A 16062-nucleotide genomic window follows, 5' to 3' on the forward strand; every position below is an offset into this window, starting at 1 on the left:
CCATGCTACAATGAGAAGACTGCCCGGGATGCAATGACTGGATATGGAGGTGGGAGTTGGGGATGGGAAGGAGTCAGGAGCAATGGCCAGAGAGTTAGCATCTTGGTTTGTAGACTCGACTCTACTGTTAAAAGTAACTCTTTGTTTCTGAGCTCTTCACTTGACCCCTGTAGGATTTTCTCTCTTGAAGGATGGTTCCTTGCAACTCATTCTCCATAATTTAGGAAACTGGGTTTCTGAGTATGGTGGAAAGACTAATGGCTCCCCAAAGATGTCCACATCTTAAAATCCCTGGAACCTGTAAATACGTTACCTTACATAGCAAAAGGAAATTTGCAGGTGTGATTAAAATGAAAGACCATGAGATTATCGTGGACTACTTGGGTGGGCCTAATAGCTCTTAAAAGTGAAGAGGAGTCAGAGTGATGCCACCTGAGAAAGACCTGGCCCTGTCCCATCATGGCTGACTTTGAAGATGGAGGAATGGGGCATGAGCCAAGAAATGTGGAGGGCTTCTAGACTCTGGGAATTGAAGGATGGCCCTCAATTTATTGCTAGCAAGAAAATGAGGACCTTGGTCCTACAACCACAAGGATCTGAATTCTGCTTATCCTGAATAAGCAGGAAATGGATTCTCCCCTGGAGTTTCCAGAAAAGAATGTGGCCTAGCATCATCGGCAGCACTGATTTTAATCTGGTGAGACTCCTACTGGACGTCTGACCTGCAGAACTCTAAGATAACAATTTTGTGTTTGAAGCCACTAAGTTAATGGTACAGCAGCAACAGCAAACTGGTACTGAAGTTTTCAACTTCAATGTTTGGCTGGTGTTACTGGCAATACTATTGAGTTCAGGAACTGATCAAATGTGGAAATGATGTGGGGTGATGAGGGATGAGTTCTTGGATATACCAAGTTGGAGAAGCAATGACAGCAAGACATTCACATGGCAGTGCTCAAACCACACTTGGCCATGTGGGATTAGAGTTTGGAAGGTAGTGGCAATAACTGAAAGAAAAAAAAAAGTGCCTGGGAGGGGATGCAGGGAAAGAGACTCCATCGATGGGGCCAGTTTCTTAAGTTTCCAGTTCGTCTGGCTCCATTTGGCTTCCATTCTAAGCCAAACTCCTGCTCATCCTAATTGGAATATATGGACTTTGTTTAAAAAAAAAAAAATCACTAGGGAGTCATACTGAGTAAATTTTATAGACACAGCACCATAATTTTATTTATTGACTTAAATTGAGACTTCCATAAATGAATAATGCTTGAAAATTGGCTCTTTGTAGGTTCCAAAGGAAAATCTGAAAATTTTAAATGTTTTTCCTTTCTTTGTTTATGAATCTTTTTAACAATGGAAATGTTTTGTCTCCTAAGAGTGGCATGGAGCTCAAATATATGACTCACTGGATATGACGACCACCTCTTTAAGTTGTAACAAATGGGAAGTGAGTTAGGAAAGGGCCCAAGAGAAACATAAGCTGATCCTCAGGGAAGTGTAAGTCCTGGGGGGATACCTCTAGGTTGGACCAGGAGTGAGGTGGAGCATCATAATGAGAGACAGAAAAAGTGAATACATGTTAGTCACTGAGTAGCTGGGTTCCTAAAGGAAAAAGAAATGCCAAAAGAAAAAAGCAGAGAAGAATCATTTAAAAATATCTAGCTTTAATTTACTAGATTCCCTCCCTTCATCAAAGTAGAGCGCCGTCTTTCCTGTTGGGAGTTACTGAGAGCCCTGTACGTTTCTTGATGAAAGAGACGGTCCAACCCCTCATCTACTTTTTTGTTGTTGTTGTTGTTGAAACAGAGTCTGGCTCTGTCGCCCAGGCTGGAGTGCAGTGGTGTGATCTCAGCTCACTGCAACCTCTGCCTCCTGGGTTCAAGCAATTCTCATGTCTCAGCCTCCCAAGTAGCTGGGATCACAGATGTGCACCACCATGCCTGGCTAATTTCTGTGTTTTTAGTAGAGATGGCGTTTCTCCATGTTGGCCAGGCTGGTCTCGAACTCCTGGCCTCAAGCAATCCTCCTGCCTCGGCCTCCTAAAGTGCTGGGATTATAGATGTGAGCCACTGCGCCCAGCCTCGTCTACATTTTGATCAAGTTTCAGCTCTTGATTATAAGCCCACGCCTATCAAACTCAGGGATGGTGGACCAGTTTTGTGAGTTTCCAGAAAAACTTCCTTCTCTGCTCTGGCTCTTCTCTTACGCTTGAGTTGCCCATTTTTTTCTAATAAGTAAGAAAGAGGTGAAATGCAAATCAGCCCCCTGTGTGTACACAGCTCTGGTCAACAGATTTGGCAGTGGAGAAGGTTGGAACTATGGCCATCCACTGGGCAAAATTGTCAGTGAAGCAATGTTAGCCTCTGTTGCCCCTTGACGTCACTCTCCATCCCTCTTCTCTGGTACCTAAGTCTTCCCAGGTGCCTTCATCCTGCTGCCTGCCTTTGCCAGGTGCCTGCCCTTCGTCACTTTACCTGCCCACACTGACAGGTGTCATTCTGAGGGTAGTCCATATTGAATATTGATTTTACCCAGGGCTTTCCCACGTTGCCCAGTGTGGTAGCTCTTTGCTAGATGATCAGATGAATTCACCCAATTCAAATGAACTCATACTAAGATGTGAATGACTGATAACCCCTTAAGTGCTCCAAAATATATTTTTTAAATTAACCCTTTCAGGCTGGGCATGGTGGCTCACACCTGTAATCCCAGCACTTTGGGAGGCCGAGGTGGGTGCTTGAGCCTCAGGAGTTCAAGACCAGCCCTGGCAACATAGTGAGACCCCCGTCTCTACAAAAAATAAAGTAAAATAATTAGCTAGGTGTGGTGGTGCATACCTATGGTCCCCAGCTACTCAAGAGGCTGAGGTGGGAGGATCACTTGAGCCTGGGAGGTCCGAGGCTGCAGTGAGCCACAATTGCACCACTGCACTCCAGCCTGGGCAACAAAGTGAGACCGTGTCTCAAAAACAAAATTAACCCTTTAAAAGCTAACTCAACAGACTCTGATTAGTGGAATATTAAAGTAACATGAGAGATATGGAAGAACAGAGACTAAGGAAGAAGTAACTCCAATTAAATTAGGGCACCAAAGCACCTAGCCACTTGCCTACTTTTGCCTTGTTGGCTGCAGGGTAATTGGGGAACTTGGGCACTTATTCAGTCCTGCTTTCAAGCAGAACTACGATTTTAATTATCCCAGAAAACAATCAGTACCCTACCATCATTTCAAGAAAATAGGCTTCTGGAGGCCACCAGGTATGTTTCACTGTTCTTTGTTAGTTTGCAAACATACTTACTTTTTCCTATTAATTATATCTCAAGATATCATTGTGAAAATAATTATCCCTTTGTAATTAATTTTTTGTCATGTATAAGATAACACCCCATGTGGGTCAGTGTTTGGGGATGTATCACTCCCAAAGGGTAGTGTAAATTGGTCCAAGTTTTCTCTAGGGCATTTTGCAAACAATATTTATGGAATTTCTGAAAGAAATAGCCACATATATATGTAAAAATTTAGCCCAAAGGACTTATTGCAGCATTGTTTGTAATCATGAAAAATCGTACACACCAAAATGCCCATTAAGAGGAAATGTGTTATATAGATAAATGGTACATACAACAATTGAAGTGCTATTCAGCCATCATAGATGGTGTTGTGGAAAACTGATGATACAGAATGACATTCAGGATATATTGTCATAAGAAAAATCAAGTTATAAATATATTTGTGTGATATAATCCTTATACATATACATACATATATACACATATAAACATATGCATGTATCTGTATATATGTAAATATATATACACATATAAACACATATGCATATATCTGTATATATGTACATATATATATACACATAGAAAGAGTAATATATACCAACATGTTAATGTCATTTTTCTCTGAGTGGCAAAATTATAGATGGTTTTTATTTTCTTCTTCTTGCTTATCTGTCATTTCTAAAGTTTCTCCAATAAGTATGTATTATTTTCATAGACAGAAATATAGAATTACTTTTCTTTTAAGGGATCTGAGCACTTTCCCCAAATAAATAACTCAGCAGCTCTTGTAGTTTATAAACCCAGAGACGTCTGATCTAGCTTAACTCATAAGAAAGAAATGGCTGAATAGATAAAACGTCTGTGTTCAAAAGCAGCACAGTTAACGGAAGTTTAATTTATGCAAACATACACGTTTACTTTTATACATTTTTAGGAATATTATCCAACAGCTGACGTTCTTAGTCATCATTTTCAGTTTGAAATTAGCTAAACCATTATATGACAAAATAGATGAAGCACCACCAACAGTTCAAAATTGGAAAGATTGCCTCACCAAAGATAGGTCTCTGTAGAGAATTAAAAAGGATTGATTAGGCTGTTGAAAATAATAGTAAATTAACATACTGCCCTCTTTTGGTAGCTATTTGTAATTCAGCTTACGTTCACTTCCATTAAAGATGTTAAATCTCCTACAAATGTGTGCATAAATTAAACTAATTTATCTTATTTTTAAAAATAAATTTTATTGTGCACATTTGAGGTTTATAACATGATGGGATGGAGTACACAGGGATAGTAAAATTGTTACAGTAGTGAGGCTGATAAACATTCACATACTTTTTTTTAGTGACATGAGTAGCTAAAGCCTACTTATTTGACAAAAAATCCTTAATATAATTGTATTGATTTTAGTCCTCATGAAACTAATTCTGAATCACCTCTTTTCCTCAACAGAAGATACTGATAATTCCAGTTTGTCACCACCACCTGGTAAGTTTTTTTTTTTTTTTTTTTAGAACTCTGAGGAATTTCAGGAAAATGGGGAATTTCAGGAAAATATTATTCTATAAGTTCTCTATGAAACATGGCATGTAGTCAGGTACAACAAAATTATTTTCCTCCAAGAAGCTTAATTAGGTCATTAAGCCTACTCCTGAAAAATCAATAGCCAGCATAGACCGGAGGACAGCCATATTGATCCATCCATATTGCTGGACAAAGCCAGACAACAAATCACAGGAGACTAAATTGCTAGTTTTCATTACAGTGATTACTTAAGTTCATCAGTTATTTTTAGTATTCTAGTTCACAAGTCTCTTGAAGAGTATCAGGAACATAAACATGCCAGATGTTTTTACATTTAAGGGAGGAGATGAGATGTTCACTTAAATATACACCCTCAGTACCTCCACCAAAAGGATATGTTTCACTAGGATTCTAAGGGCTTAGCACTCACTAGAATGGGAAGGCAAATACATTAGAACCCAGATTGGCAGGAGCCTGGAACAGAACCCGAACTCGAGACTGCTAGCTGGAATGGGACCTTAGGGATAAAGAGACCCAGCCCTGTCCCTTAGTTGATGAGATAACGCAGCCTGGAGTGGCTGAGGAACTCCTCTAAGATCACATAGCTCCATGTCACACAGAGGCAGCACATGGCTTCTCTGACTCCTACTTCTGTACTCTTTCGGGTACACCATCTATTCTAGAACAATCTTTTATGATGGGGAGTGAGTCAACTCACGTTCTTTCTATAGTTGTGTGCAAATGAGCTTCTACTGTTATTGATTCATTATTTAAATCCAATTAATCACAATAGCTGTACTTCTCATGCACTGCTATGTATCTGGAAGTCTTCAGACATCTCCTCGTTCTCCTCTCAATCTTGCAGCATAGGAAATATTCGTGTTATAGATGAGAAAACTGGGGCTTGGGGAGGATAAAACATGCTCATGTTCACACATTCTCTGGAGCCAGACGACTGGAGTTGTAATTTGGCCACCACCTTCCTGCCTTCATTGCTAGCTGTGTGGTTTTGGGCTACCTCCTTTAACCGTTCCATGCCTCAGTTTCCTCTCCTGTAAATTGGGGAGAATAATAGTACCTGCTCGTGGGGTAGTTGTGAAGATGGAATGAGATAACACATGTGCCAGGCACAGTGTAAACCCTTGGTAAGTAGTAACTATTATTTTTATAAGTTTTTGAGTAATGGGGCAAAGATTCAAACCCAGGACTGCAGGCCTCCAAAGTCCAAGCTCTTTTGATCTCGCCAATTTGCCCCCTAGTTGTTAAGCTTCTAGGGCACAATGAACCACTATATTTTTCTTCCAGCAGAATAGTCCTCAGCAAACTGAATCATGGTGATATCTGCAAAACCTTGTTTGCATAGAATAGGGAATGGGGCTCTGGGGGGACACACTGGGTCTAGTCACAGCCTGGGTTCTAGGTGCCCTGGGAGAGAGCAGTGCACACTGGAAGGTAAGAGCCAGTGTAGCATCAAGGGATGGATGGGCAGCCATGCCCAGCGGTCTCTTCTTTGCACAGTGTCGTCATTCATCAACATTCGCAAGAATTAATAGTCATTCCTTAAAAACTAGTTGTGGCCAATTATTTTGTTCTGTCCCAAGAGCAAAAAGGATTCTGTATCTACGCTTTGAATCTTATTGCTCAGGAACTGTCTTACTTCTCAAGAAATATCCTTGGTAATTTAAGAAATAAATAAATGTAGTAAATGACAAAATATGGAAACAATAATGTGGACAGACCGTTTGTGTGTGTTTCAGCCAATACATGAGCAGTCTAAAACAGGCCAGCCAAAGTGCCTTGACGCACCCAAATTTTGTCCATACCAGCTGAAAATCAGGCTCCCTACTGCAAAACTTACTTTAGTTATAAAATGTTTGTGTTTGCTTTTCCCATGTTTAGGTAGAGGTCAAGCCATTGGATCTTTTAAATATTTAAATATGTAAAATGTATGTAGTAGATTGACTTCTTAGCTTAAGTGGAGTCATTCCACAGGAAATTTATCACTTGATTAATTGCCTTAATAGCAGCCATATTTTAAAATAACTTGCCAGGAAATCTGGTTAGGTAGTACAGTATTGAGTGGTAGCAATTTTTTTAATCCTAAATTTACTGTGGGAAGATTTGCTAGGCATCATCATAACAGAATGGCACCAGCGTGCCAATATATTTCATGATTGTAATTCAGCAAGATATTTAAAATGTTTTCTAGAATGCTCTGGCTGAAAAAATTTTAAAGTAGTATTTCTTGTATTTTGGTCTGGTTCCTAATCTTATTTCTATAATATTCCATAAGTAGTTAGCAAGCTTTGTGGTCAGGGGTCTCAGGTTCACTCATCTTGGGTTCTTTTTCTACAATTCTCTGATTAAATTTTATACTCACTGAGCACTTATGGGACATGCAGATTTAACTACATCTTGGTCTGCTAGTGTGTTTTCTACTTCTTTTCATAATTATATCTCAAAAGTTTTAATTCTTTAAAATTTGACAAATAATTGTTTCAAAGTATTTATTTAATTTTTTTTTTCTCCTGCAGCTAAATTATCTGTTGTCAGTTTTGCCCCCTCCTCCAGTGGTACTCCAGGCAAGATTTTGAAAAAATTTAAACCTAGATTTAGTCCAATTTGTTAAAGTTTTGTTTTAATTATATCTTTGTATTGTTTTTCTCCTCGGGACAAAAAGAGGTTGAAACAACAAGCCTCAATGGTAAGAATTTTTCTGAAGCAAGTGAAAATTGATAACCTTTAATATGAATATAAGTGTAATGAATGGTGTTGAAGGTTTCCATCTCTAAATTATTTCTGAATACATCGAGTAGTTTCAAATAACCCAGAACAAAAACCCAAAACAAAACTTGTCAACCCTGGAGAGTGACCTAAACTTTCTGGTTAAATGATAACATTCTTACAGTCATGGAGGGAAGAGAGCCGTCCACCACTCTAATTGTTAGCTTAAAAAGAAAAGAAATATCGATCACATTTTGAATTCTCCATTCCTTTGCTGTCCAACACAATGCCAACAAGTTTTACATGACAGATTGTTTAAATGTGAAAAGCACATCCAGTAATTCAATATGATTCAGCATGGATTTGGAGGCACAGCATGTTCAAAGATAGCCTTTTTACAGATGATTTGATCAATTTTTAAATAGTATGAAATGGAAAAAAAATGGCTTCCCCATCATGCTAGAGAAAAGGGCAAAGAAGTGGGCTGTATTCAAAGCACGGGGGCAGAGCAGTACATTCTGTTCCCTCCAGTAAGTGAACAGAATGGGTAGACAGCCTTCCTTCCATCTTATTTTGATGAAACCCCAACACTTTTCACAAGCCCTTGGTTAAAATCAAATCTCACCATGTGGTTGGTGGTTAAAGAACTAAACAATCATAGATGCAGCTCATACTGATTGAAACTGGTTTAAATTCATATTTGGCCCAATGGGAAGGGACGGATGTTATCATTTTTATGTGCAGTTACCTCTCACAGTGAAAATAATATCTTCAATTTAGCTTTGGTGCAGTTTTTGGATCCCATTGTGTGTGTGTGTGTGTGTGTGTACCGTGTTTTAAGTATGATCATGTAATAAATGCTTTTGGTTTTTTCCTAAAATTTCATCCAGAATGATAAATTCTAGAATGATTTGGATTTAAAGAAATGCCAATAGAATAGATTTTAAATTGGATTTTAAATCAAACAGGATCCAAATGAGATTTTCTTAAAAGTTAGTCGAATATAATGGTCATTTACTCCAAATTTAAGCTAGAATTATTTTAAATTGCTTTATAAGAATGTACCGCTGGTAAAAATGTATTATGCATCCACAGGTCTATATGTTAAAATCAGTATTAATGTTGGAAATATCATATCCCTTAGGGACTTTCATTATAATAGAAAAAAAAGGGACAAAATAGTAAACAACATAGATGAGTTTATTCAAATCTAATGGTTACAGAAGTGTTGCTAAGTGTTTAGACATGTAACTTGCATTTGAATCAATGAACATTTGCTCAGGAATTGTCTCCAGGGGTTGGAGAATGGAGTAATGAGACGACGGGTAGCAAAAACATTTAGTAGTGTCAGTTGGCTTTTGCAAAACTAACTTCTCCCAGATTTGGGGAAAAGGGAAATGTTTAAGGAACCTTGGAAGACACACATGTTTATAAACCATGCCAGTAGTTATGCTAATTTTTATAATTTTATTTCAGATGTTACTTTAAGCTTACCCCCTTTAAACAAAACAGGTAATATCAAGTGATTTCTAAATGTAATAGCTTCTTCTGCAGCCTCTTGAGTTTCTTGCTTGTGCGGTCTACTGGGTTACTAAAGAGTTTTCTTTTGTCTCCTTGCCCTCTTTCCTGTGCCTTCAACCACTGATTTATGACCCCTTTTACTTTGACATTGAACTATAATTCTGTCATCACACTCCCAAACCTCTAAACGATGGCCATAGCACTCCATTTAAAATAGCATGTATTATTTTTGTGATTATAATAGTGATACATATTAGCTCATAAAAATGGAGAATGTAGAGAAATACAAAGAAGAAAACACAAATCATCTTTAATGTTACTTTCCTAAGACTATGACTGTTAACAATTTGGTCTATTTCCATTCAGTATCATTTATACATATATTTATATACATATACTCTTATATCCTTTGCAAAATAGTCATAATTTACATAGATTTTTGTATCTTGCCCTTTTGACTTAATATTACATTAGAAGTATCTTCCAGTGTCCCTTACTATTATGACTTGATAATATTCCATTTTGTACCATATGTTGAACTTTAAAGTTGTTTCTATCTTTTTAATAGAAGTTATTGCAATGAACATTCTGGTGCCAACATCTTTGCATTCATTTCTTATTTCTGTAGGATACATTCCAGGGATTACAGTATGCAAGGATTGCATTCTAAGGGTCAGCAGTAAGACTATTGTAAGACCCTTGATACTACTGCTCAGTTACCTTCTAGAAAGGTTGTGCCCAGCGACATTCCTGTCTGCAGTGGATGAGAATGTCTGTGTCACTGTACCTTTGCTGAGACTGTATCATATATTATTAAATCTTTCTCTCAACTCTTAGGTTTTATTTTTCATTCATGATTATTAGTGAAGTTAAACATTTTTACCCCAGAGCACTTTAGTTACCAAAACCAGAAGTTCATTTCACAGTTGTATTTTGTTTGCTCTGAAAAGGAAACTGTCAGGGCAAACAAAATAATATATTTAAAAGATTCTTAATGACAATGTGAAATGCTATCAGCCTTCATAATTACCACCCACCATTGCTCATGGGCCACACATTGAAACCTGACAGTTTCAGAAACCTCATTTGTGTGTCTTTGTTACTGATGAGTTTCTGCCAGGATAACATCATCATTCTTAAGAGTGTCTCCAATCTCTGAGCTTGGCCTTTTCTTCAGAATTTGCCCATTCACCCTAGGTGACAGAGCTTTGATGCAAATCTATGCCCTGAACACAGCCTCTTTCCATTGGCCATTTTTATAGCAAAGATTTCTGTACCCAGTTCTCCATCATCTGGGGAATGAACCATGAGCTCTGTCCCCAAAATGTGTTCGGAAGACATTTCTAAAGTTTGCTCCTTCGGGGCATGTTAATATTTGCCTGTGAGTCACGCACTTTGAACAGTCCTGGTTCTGCTGTGGGCATGTTATGTGACTGTATATAGGTGGATGATCTCGACTTCTCTGAGAATAGCATTCTCCATCGATACAATGGGGATAGTATTATGTTAACTCCTAAAGCAAGACACTTGATTGTATAATAGCAATACTTTACATCCCATGTGTACTGTTTCACATTAATTTTTATTCTGAATCTCCTGCTCTCTACAATCTATCAACTGAAGGTCCCGATAGTGGCTTAATTCTACATATCTGAAGTGTAAGTCCACATCATTTGTCTTGCAGCAGTGCATGGAAACTAAAGTAGAATTACACAAGCAGTGGGATGTGTAATGGGTGTGATCTAACTGTGTAAACATGGAACTCCAACTCCCAGACTCACCCTGTGCCAATGCTATAGGATCCGTGGATGCGGTTCCTGTTCATTCTGTTGCTGAGATGACTGATAGTGTCTTAAAGGTGTCAACAGTGTGACTTTTTTTTTTTAGCACTTCACTAAAATGATACTCATGGCAAATTGTTTTTTAAAAACAAGCAACAATTCTTCTCTAATATTTAAGTTGTTTCTTTGCAGAAAAAACTAAAATCACTATAGTAAAAACCTTCAATGCATCAGGTATGACTTATTATCAATATCAAGACTTTCTTTTTTTATAACTAAAGTAAAATTAAACAAATGGCTGGTGTTTATAATTTCTTTCCCTTTTTTCCAATCTTTTCAAGATAAAATCTGATCTTAATGAATAGATGTGTATGCACTGGGTACCTGAAATTGTTCTAGGTGTTTGGGGCTATATAATAATGATCAGACACAGAGCCCACCCTCAAGAATCTTCTAGTCTATGGGTGGAGACAAGGCAAACAAATAGATAACTAACATGAACATGCATGCAGATAAAGGCAATGATTATACAAGTATTACTGACATGGTTAAGAGGCATAGGAGTAGAGGGAGATGCAATTAATGAAAAAGTTAGAGGAATGAACCTCAAATTTTGTTTTTCCTGAGACAAGGTCTCACTCAGTGGCCCAGGCTACAGTGCAGTGGCACAATCATAGCTCACTGCAGCCTCAACCTCCTTGGCTCAGGCGATCCTCCCACCTCCGCCTCCTGAGTAGCTGGGACTGCAGGCTTGTGCCATCAAGCCCTGTTAATTTTTGTATTTTTTGTAGAAACAGGATTTTGCCACATTTCCCGGGCTGGTCTCAAACTCCTGGGCTCAAGTGATCTGCCTGCCTCAGCCTCCCAGAGTGCTAAGATTACAGGCCTGAGTCACTGCACCTGGCCAAATTCTTTTTAAATCCAAGAAAATGTGTACTTTTTAAGTTTCTGATACAAGACTACACACACAAGACATGCTTGACAAAGGCCTGATTTCAAGTAGGGGTTGGCAAACTATCACCAATGGGCCAAATCGGGCTCACTGCCTGTTTTTGTGAATAAAGTTTTATTGGAACACTACTATGCCCCTTTGCTTACATATTCTCTATAGCTATTTTTCTGCTGCATAAAACATGAGTAGTTGCAACAGAGACCATACGACCACAAAGCTTAAATATTTACTATCTGACCCTTTAGAAAGTTTTCTCACTCATGATTTAAGGAATGACCTGTGGCCATGTACATAAAGGAGATTACAGATGAGAACCCTAGCAATAGGGAAAACAAATTATCAGTATGAATGAGCAGCAAGAAGACACACATCACTGGAAATGGAGGTGCAGCTAAAATTTAGAAAAAGATAGATGATCGAATGAAAAGTTTAGTAAGTAATACAGCAATGGTTTAAAGGACATTTAAAGCATAACTACCCATTATAGAATCTATAAATTCTATATTTGCATAGTATATATGTTATAGTGAGTTCTATCTATAAGCAAGTATATTTGCTTATAGACAGAAGAAGAAATGAAATCTTTCTCTTTTGGTGTGGGTAACACTGCTTTGGAACAATATAAAAATCTACAGATCTGGTAATTTGGGGTACCTAAATTTAATTTGCTCACAAAATCAAAACTCATAGCTATAGGCGTCTTCGCTAAAGCATGATGCCTATGTATCAATAAATCACACTAGTAGAAACCATATCACATGCACTAACTCAAATTATAATTTTAATTTGTACCCAAACTAGTTTTCTCATAGAAATGAACTAAGGATTCCTAATGTGCAATGGAAAGAAACTAGCAATTGGGCATTGCACACATAATTCTGACCAAACAAGACCTAACAAGGAGACGTAAATATTTCTTAATATAACAAGTTTTTCCCTTGGCAGTTGGTTTAATACATTATCAGCATTTGCTCCTCCCATGTACTATGGATCTCTGATGCTTTGCCAAAAGGATGCAATTAATAAAGGAAGGCTTTTTAGAGAAGTAAACCTTGAGTTCTTTTCAAATTGAAGAAGAGATATACTTCTCCTCTCACCAAAGGAGAAAGTGTTTCTCAGGTTAATACATATAAAGTTTTGGTTCTGATGCTCATTTTATCTCCCAGTCATCTCTGTCTCCTTTGTATGCCTGTGTGGTCTGTTGTCCTGGTCATCACTCCATTTTGCCCTCACTAATACATAAATTTAAAAATGCTTTTATTTACTGACTAGTATCATCCACTAGATTGTAAGCTCCTTGAGGGCAGGATCTATATCTGGAAACTCCCAAAGCCTGTAGAATATGGTTAATGCTCAGCAAATATGTTTTGAATTTTGTAGATTTGCCCATGAAACAATATTATGACATTAATGTTATTTCATACATACATTTGCATAAAGAGCTAGGATTAACATTAGAGTGTTCATAGACTTTCCTACCTAGGAAAAGAAGGAGGATCTATGATTAAGGGCCATTCCATTTAAAGTCTTTACTTGGTTTGTGTTCATGGTGCTCTGTTTATACTGAACAGGAGAGGGATTAATTGGGAAGGAGACAAAAATTTTAGGGAGGAGTTGAGGGTCAGATATTGACATACTAAAGATTAGTAAAGAATTAAGTTCCATAGCTGACCAACCAACAAATGAAAACTCATTTCTTTAGTCTTTGTGGAATTCATCCAGCCAATTAAATCCAGCTTATAATATTGCTGGTCCACATTTGATGCCTACATTTATGAATTCTCTTGACATTGCAGCACATAAACACAGGCATTGACATGCTTAACCGGCTGGGTTGTGTTTTCTTTGCAGGCGTCAAACTCCAGAGAAATATCTGCAATTTGTCATCTATTTGCAATGACTCAGGTTAGTTCTTGTGTACATTATACATTACCAGATAAATTTCCTCCATAGAGATAAATGGTTTGCTTTCTTTTCTTTTGAGTATGTGGTATGTGCCTCTTGGATCTGCTTCTTTTCATGCCACCTGGCTATTAGGAGTCCCTAATAAAAACAAAACAAATTTTATATCTGGCTGAAATTATCTTCCCATTGCCTAGTAAGAAGATGGATTAACTTCCTTAATATGAGACATAAAGCTCTATAATAAATATTTTTCATTATAGTTTTAAATCCATAACTAATATCCTTAGAATTAATTCATGAACATAATTAATAAAGACATTAATAATTATTGAAAGTCACTTCTTACATAGAAATCTGTCAAGCTTTTCCATAGGGCCTTAAGTATTAGAGCTTAGAAACAGGATAACGTCTTGCTAAGAATAAACAGATCAGCCTGTTGAATGTTGAAAACTCATGTACACCTAGTTTAAGTGGATGCTAATTCCAGCAGTGTCCATAGTGTATTTTGCCATCTCTAACTAAGACCATTTGCTATTTTTAAAAATTGAGATGGAAATCTCTTGAGAACATGCTATTTTTGAAATGGGAATATTTTCCCTTCTGCCATGGGCCAGACGGAATAAAACAACAACTTTTCTCACCTTGGTTTGGCTCCCTGGGCTCCCTTTCTTGTTAAAACCAATGAAAACAAATATGAAAAACAGAAAAATATGGTGTGGCAGGTCAGAATTGGCCAGAGATCATGAGAAGTGAGAAGAGGAAGTTAACTAGGTATTTTATGATATGAAAGTCTTATTGTGATTATAGTAATAAGCAATCATTACAGGAATGTTTTCTTTATTCCATTCCTTTTAACAGTTTAATAATTTGTGTGAAAAACATAGGTAACAATTTCAAGTAAAATAAGGTTGGATAAATTAGAAAACAAGAAAACATCCTATTAAAAAAATGTTTCACAAACACTTTCTATTGTGTGAATACAAGCTTTGCCTATTTTTCTGCTGATACTACATTCTAGGTAGAATATAGGAGGAAAATATTAGCTGGTTTTGATTAAAGAAAACAAAGTGTTGGATACATTTCATTTTCGTATATTGTATAACCCTCTTCTCTTTTCCTCCTCCTTCTCTCCCTACTCTCTGAGTCTTCCATTTACCGAATTCCCCATAATGTCATTATTTTTGTGCTTCATTTATGTTTTGGGCTGGTGACTAATGTCTAGTTCAGTGTTGTGTCTACATGATGTTTGATAACTGTTTGAAAATTGAACATGTAGTTTAAAAAAACAAAACCAAAAAAAAAAAACTGGTCATCTTGAATAGCAGATGCCAGAAAGCTGGTTGGAGTAATGTTTTCCCCAATTAAGGGACCGAATTGACCATTGGTTTTAGTGTCGGTGAAAACAACCTCATCAGGGTTTTTGGCACCAGAAACCCCATGGTACCCTGCCAGAAACTAGAAACCTTCACTTCTTGCAGGTTCCAATCTGGGTTCATTAAGGAAAATGGAGGCTGACAAAGAAAATGGGAGCTGACCAAGAGTCAGGCTGATAGTCAGAAGGTGGTGGCTTCCTGGTTGCTCTGCTACCACTGTGCTCCCAGCACATTTATGAAACTCAACATTCATTCAATAAGAATGTGAGGCAGAGATGTTGTGGGTGTTGGCACACACGTACACAAACACACAATTTAAATAATCATTTAAAAGCTAAGATTTAAAAAAATGGATAAGTAATTCTATGCAGATATCAAATATCTTTTAATAATTACATACTGTATGAATTGAAATTTCAGTATCGATATGTGGAAACTGAGGTTCTCAGTAGAAGAGTTGCTGAAATAGATCATGTCAAACACTGGTCTAGTGCTTTCTTGGCCATTTTTAAGCAGGAATCAGTTGTTATACTTTGGGGTACAATAAAAGATGATGAGAAGAAGAGGCCTTCTAGCTCAGGGGTTGGCAAACTATCAGCCATAGTCCAAATATGGCCTGTTTTTGTAAATAAAGTTTTATTGGAACACAGCCCATGCCTGTTCATTTATGTATTGTCTATGGCTGCTTTCACGCTACAATGGCAGAGTTGGGTAATTATAACATAGACCATATGGCCTGCAAACCCTCAAATATTGACTACTTGCTCAATCACCAAAAACACTGGCTGAGCTCTGGCTCTAGTTTATGTGATATCCTTGCCCTATTGCTCACAAGGCCAGTTTGGGGTTCCTATAGATCAAGCTTGTTCAACCGCGGCCCATGGGCCACATGGGGCCCAGGACAGCTTTGAATGTGGCCCAACACAAACTCGTAAACTTTCATAAAACATTATGAGATTTATGCATGGCCTTTTTTTTTTTTTTTTTTT

At 37.6% G+C, this 16062-nt stretch overlaps 1 protein-coding gene across 8 annotated transcripts in view; it reads left to right on the forward strand.

Moving 5' to 3' along the window:
• The window catches only part of ADGRG2 (adhesion G protein-coupled receptor G2), a 135429-nt gene that overhangs the window by 80160 nt on the left and 39207 nt on the right, over window positions 1–16062 (forward strand). For 3 of the 8 annotated variants that reach the window (XM_009197284.2, XM_021933027.2, XM_021933024.2), the window contains exons 4-9: window positions 4746–4781; window positions 7352–7399; window positions 7498–7521; window positions 9018–9053; window positions 11036–11077; window positions 13647–13700. In XM_009197284.2, the coding sequence (XP_009195548.2) occupies window positions 4746–4781; window positions 7352–7399; window positions 7498–7521; window positions 9018–9053; window positions 11036–11077; window positions 13647–13700 (240 nt within the window). The remainder of the gene's footprint in view (window positions 1–4745; window positions 4782–7351; window positions 7400–7497; window positions 7522–9017; window positions 9054–11035; window positions 11078–13646; window positions 13701–16062) is intronic. The other 5 variants (XM_021933023.2, XM_021933028.2, XM_021933022.2 and 2 more) reach the window with 4 other exon arrangements.

This window comes from Papio anubis, chromosome X, assembly GCF_008728515.1.
Source record: "Papio anubis isolate 15944 chromosome X, Panubis1.0, whole genome shotgun sequence".
NCBI classification, from domain to species: domain Eukaryota; kingdom Metazoa; phylum Chordata; class Mammalia; order Primates; family Cercopithecidae; genus Papio; species Papio anubis.